General features: G+C 38.2%; 1 protein-coding gene across 1 annotated transcript; it reads left to right on the forward strand.

Annotated features, from left to right (window-relative positions):
* Nucleotides 1–690: 690 nt before the first annotated feature.
* LOC123490980 (nck-associated protein 1-like) lies at nt 691–3,932 on the forward strand (the record flags this gene model as incomplete). Its single annotated transcript, XM_045220784.1, has 5 exons — nt 691–761; nt 3,067–3,159; nt 3,414–3,470; nt 3,607–3,749; nt 3,842–3,932. Coding segments are annotated over exons 2-5 (303 nt in total), but the record flags the coding sequence as incomplete, so codon positions are not given.
* Nucleotides 3,933–6,047: the final 2,115 nt, after the last annotated feature.

Genomic DNA, 6,047 nt, shown 5'->3' on the forward strand with positions numbered 1-6,047 from the left:
TGGAAAGGTATACATTTCCTGACTCAAAACCAATGCTGCTTTTGATTTAAAGTAGCTAATTTGGTCGTATGCTTTCAATTAAATAAAGAATTAGTCTACAATAGCTCTTTGACTGACAACAGAGCAGAGCTGGTAGTGCACAAAGAAACATCATGAATCACGTGACCCGTTTTTGCAGCTTTCCAGTTCTAGACTGCAAGGGGAGAAGTCTTAACTCCACCTAACTAGCTTCAATGTATGGAATCACTTGGGAAATGTTTGGTTTTAGGTATACTTCCCCTTTAAGAACAATCCCCTTTGTAGAGAGCTGCCCAATGGAAAACTGATCATAATTTAGGACAAAACAAACTGCATTTAACCTATTGATTCCAGTTGGCATTATAAAATTACAAGACCTAAACAGGAGACCTTGCGTAGAATGTTTGTTCTCTTTTTTTCCTCTCTCTATTTGCTCACTCCATTTTTCAGCTAAAATCAAACCCTTTTCACTCTGCCTGTTCATCCTGTCAATCATGCACTTCATTAACAACCTTCTTATTTGATTAACAATGCCGCTCAATGAGAATCAGCCAGTATTCAAAGATGACTGCTGTAGCTGTAGCATTTTTAGCTGTTTCTGTTCTCTTGTTCTGTTCCCTCTCCACTTTAGGCATGCGGGGACCCCAAAGCAAAGCCGTCATACCTGGTAGACAAAAAACTTGGAGTCGGCGGTTAAGTTTATCGTACGGAAATTCCCAGCAATAGAGACACGAAACAATAATGTAAGTTCTGTTTTAAGTTTATTCAAATGACCTTCCTTATTTATGTGTAGGCCTAGTTGGTGTAACAAAATATTGTATTAATGTTATAAATGTTATTGATTTTGTCTGTGAGTGTTCAGAGGCAGTAACTGCCATGTAGTCAGTTGGTAGAGCAATGGCGCTTGCAACGCCAGGGTTGTGGGTTCGATTCCCACGGGTGAACAGTATGAAAATGTATGCACTCACTACTGTAAGTCGCTCTGGATAAGAGCGTCTGCTAAATTTAAATACACTGAATGTACAGAACATTAAGAATACCTTCTTGATGCATACAGGAAACTGTTGACCATGAAAAACCCAGCAGCGTTGCAGTTCTTGACACAAACCGGTGTGTGTGGCACCTACTACCATACTCCGTTCAAAGGCACTTAAATATTTTGTCTTACCCATTCATCCTCTGAATGGCACACATTACACTATCCATGTCTCAAGGCTTAAAAATCCTTCTTTAACCTGTCTCCTCACCATCTACACTGATTGAAGTGGATTTAACAATTTACATCAATAAGGGATAATATCTTTCACCTGGATTCACCTGGTCAGTCTGTCATGGAAAGAGCAGGTGTTCATAATGTTTTGTTCACTCATGAAAATGATTCTAGCCCTGGTGTCCCAGAAAATTGTCTGTCATCATTTAAAAAGTGTAACTTTTAAATTTATGATCACATAGTCATACCGTATGTACGTTATGTATACTGTACATTTGTGTTGTCATATATATGCTACTTTTTACTATTTGCCTTTGTTGTGTTTGTGTGAAATGTGTAGCTAACTGTCTATTGGAATGATGGAGCTTAATTATGTTTAACTGTGTCAATATGTCCCTTATGTTTCTTTCTTTGTTTTTGTTCAATGTTTTGCATGCTTAACTTGGCTTTTTCTGGATTGTTCTTATTGGTAAGTTTGTACTATTTGGAGTCCCATTTTGCTTTGCTTAGCTTTGCTTAGTCTGCCTTTTTGTAGTGGAACAGTTTTAGTTCTCATCTAGCCTATTGCTTCTTATCCTGATAGACTATGCAAAGCAATCTAAGTTGTTTCATTTGATCTGATTGGTCAAAAGACCAATTAGTGGCAAAAATATCAGAATTGAGCTGCCTGTGTAACACTAACCCTAAGGCTGCGTTTACACAGGCAGCTCAATTCTGATATGTTTGCCACTAATGGATCTTTTGACCAATCAGATCAGCTCTGAAAAAGAGCTGATGTAGGAGATCTAATGTGATTGGTCAAAAGAGCAATTAGTGGGAAAAAAGTATTAGAATTGAGCTTGCTGTGTAAACACAGTTTATCAGTGGGGAAAGTAGCACATGCAAATACAAAAAAACTTGTTCTTGCTAATTTGTCTTGAAAAGATGTAAAGCTAAACCCCTTTACCCTCATGCTATTAAACTCTGAGGCAATATTATGTCAGAACTATTTGGCCGAGCTAAAAAAATCTAATATTGAATTGTATGGTTAAGATTTTGATTGGAGCATTGTTCAGCGTGAAAATGTAACAACTAAGAATGTATTTTGATTTTTGCAGAAGAGAAAAGTTTAGAATTAATAATGAAAAATGTTTTTATTGTATTGGTCTTCCATGAAATGTAATATGGGGCATGGGTATTCTGGTTAACCTAACCTCCTCAAATGACTTACTACTTCAGAGCAAACGTACTTATCGGTGCATTAACATTTATAACATTTTACTGACATACAAGACAGTCCTATAATATATTTAAGAGAATACAATGAATACTTGTATATAGCTAATGCTAGAGCGGGATTTAGATAAACATAGACCAATGTTTAGTCTCGATTTGGCAATAAAGCATAGCTCATGGTAATATTGGAGTCATACATACCACAACTATAAACCATCCTTTAGAAAATACTGGATAGTCACTCAGTACCTACGGGTTCACTACAGTGCATTCTTGTCACAAAGTCATTAGCTAATAAGATCTGGGAGATGGTACCAAAGGCTTACTGGTGTAGTAAAACTAAAACTGTCTAAACTTAATGCAAGGTTCATGTACAATTTGACAAATGGTTTACTCAACTCAAGAGGTCATTGGCAAAATTCAAAAGTTAGATATGCAATGAAACAGAAATCAGTGAACCTTTTGTCAAAATAATAGTGCCGTAAAATGTCAACCATCAAACCAGTAGAATGACATGGTGTTTTACTGCTGGTGAAAGAAGTGAACCTTTCAGATAAGTTTGACTTGACTACCTTGACATGCTCCTTGAGAGACCTAACAAGTTGTTTATTCTACATTTACAGCAACAGCTTACACAGCTTCAAAAAGAAAAGTCTGAAATACTAAAGAATCTAGCTCTATATTACTTCACATTTGTGGATGTCATGGAATTCAAGGTAAGGAAATTCATTTTTTAAACTAAACATTTTTTTAAACTACTTGATAGGTATATTAATGTAATAATAAGCATAATGTAATATGCTTTATAGATGTGCTAATTAGGCTAGATCAATGTCTGAGTAGACATTTCTTCATTATTCTGAATAGTGGTAGAAAATGCTGCACCTGTACAACCCTATACAATGTAGCTATGTTGCACCTGTACAATCCAGACATGAGTGTTACAGTATGAATTTTATATTTCTTCTAGGACCATGTTTCTGAATTGCTGAACACTATTGACGCTTGCCAGGTTTTCTTTGATGTTGTAAGTATTCATCTTTCCACAATTCCCTTTATTTGGTATAACACTTTTTTTTCTTCTTCAAATCTCCTCAAGAGATTATACCTTTTTCTATAATCCTAATCAAAGCTAACTAAAGTTTTTCATTCTGTCTTTATAGACGGTTAACTTTGACCTCACCAAGAATTACCTTGACTTAGTTGTCACCTACACTACACTAATGATGTTACTGTCCCGTATTGAAGAGCGAAAAGCAATCATTGGACTCTACAACTACGCCCATGAAATGACACACGGGGCCAGGTACAGCTAGAGCTATGAGCAGGACTATCCTCTGTGAAATGTATTATGTGATGTCTTTTGACTGTGTTTTTCTTTCTCTCCTCCGCGCCCAGTGACAGGGAATACCCAAGGCTGGGCCAAATGATCGTGGACTATGAGAATCCTCTGAAAAAGATGATGGAAGAGTTTGTCCCTCATGGGAAGGTGAGACACTAGACGTCTGTGAATATATTCCTCAGTAACACTAATATACAAATGAAAAATAGATAGCACTTTATTACATATACGGCATAGACGCCACCATGTAATAAATGTCCACAATTTCCTATTAACTACCAAGTAAATTCCTGTAGAAATGGTCAGCAGCCAGAAATACAGTGCCTTGCAAAAGTATTCATCCCCCTTGGCATTTTTCCTATTTTGTTGCATTACAACCTGTAATTTAAATTGATTTTAATTTGGATTTCATGTAATGGACATACACAAAATAGTCCAAATTGATGAAGTGAAATTAAAAAAATTACTTGTTTCAAAGAATTCTAAAAAATAAATAACGGAAAAGTGGTACGTGCATATGTATTCATCCCCTTTGCTATGAAGCCCCTAAATAAGATCTGGTGCAACCAATTACCTTCAGAAGTCACATAATTACAGTGGGGGAAAAAAGTATTTAGTCAGCCACCAATTGTGCAAGTTCTCCCACTTAAAAAGATGAGAGAGGCCTGTAATTTTCATCATAGGTACACGTCAACTATGACAGACAAAATGAGAAAAAAATCAGAAAATCACATTGTAGGATTTTTTATGAATTTGATTGCAAATTATGATGGAAAATAAGTATTTGGTCAATAACAAAAGTTTCTCAATACTTTGTTATATCCCTTGTTGGCAATGACACAGGTCAAACGTTTTCTGTAAGTCTTCACAAGGTTTTCCACACTGTTGCTGGTATTTTGGCCCATTCCTCCATGCAGATCTCCTCTAGAGCAGTGATGTTTTGGGGGCTGTCGCTAGAGCAACACGGACTTTCAACTCCCCTCCAAAGATTTTCTATGGGGTTGAGATCTGGAGATTGGCTAGGCCACTCCAGGACCTTGAAATGCTTCTTACGGCCACTCCTTCGTTGCCCGGGCAGTGTGTTTGGGATCATTGTCATGCTGAAAGACCCAGCCACGTTTCATCTTCAATGCCCTTGCTGATGGAAGGAGGTTTTCACTCAAAATCTCACGATACATGGCCCCATTCATTCTTTCCTTTACACGGATCAGTCGTCCTGGTCCCTTTGCAGAAAAACAGCCCCAAAGCATGATGTTTCCACCCCCATGCTTCACAGTAGGTATGGTGTTCTTTGGATGCAACTCAGCATTCTTTGTCCTCCAAACACGACGAGTTGAGTTTTTACCAAAAAGTTATATTTTGGTTTCATCTGACCATATGACATTCTCCCAATCCTCTTCTGGATCATCCAAATGCACTCTTCAGACGGGCCTGGACATGTACTGGCTTAAGCAGGGGGACACGTCTGGCACTGCAGGATTGGAGTCCCTGGCGCGTAGTGTGTTACTGATGGTAGGCTTTGTTACTTTGGTCCCAGCTCTCTGCAGGTCATTCACTAGGTCGCCCCGTGTGGTTCTGGGATTTTTGCTCACCGTTCTTGTGATCATTTTGACCCCAGCGGGTGAGATCTTGCGTGGAGCCCCAGAACGAGGGAGATTATCAGTGGTCTTGTATGTCTTCCATTTCCTAATAATTGCTCCCACAGTTGATTTCTTCAAACCAAGCTGCTTACCTATTGCAGATTCAGTCTTCCCAGCCTGGTGCAGGGTCTACAATTTTGTTTCTGGTGTCCTTTGACAGCTCTTTGGTCTCTGGCCATAGTGGAGTTTGGAGTGTGACTGTTTGAGGTTGTGGACAGGTGTCTTTTATACTGATAACAAGTTCAAACAGGTGTCATTAATACAGGTAATCGAGTGGAGGACAGGGGGAGCCTCTTAAAGAAGAAGTTACAGGTCTGTGAGAGCCAGAAATCTTGCTTGTTTGTAGGTGACCAAATACTTATTTTCCACCATAATTTGCAAATAAATTCATAAAAAATCCTACAATGTGATTTTCTGGATTTTGTTTCTCAATTTGTCTGTCATAGTTGACATGTACCTACGCTGAAAATTACAGGCCTCTCTCATCTTTTTAAGTGGGAGAACTTGCACAATTGGTGGCTGACTAAATACTTTTTTCCCCCACTGTGGTTAAATAAAGTCCGCCTGTGTGCAATCTAAGTGTCACATGATCTGTCACATGATCTCAGTATATACACCTGTT

Source organism: Coregonus clupeaformis, unplaced genomic scaffold (assembly GCF_020615455.1).
Source record: "Coregonus clupeaformis isolate EN_2021a unplaced genomic scaffold, ASM2061545v1 scaf6186, whole genome shotgun sequence".
Lineage (NCBI taxonomy): Eukaryota > Metazoa > Chordata > Actinopteri > Salmoniformes > Salmonidae > Coregonus > Coregonus clupeaformis.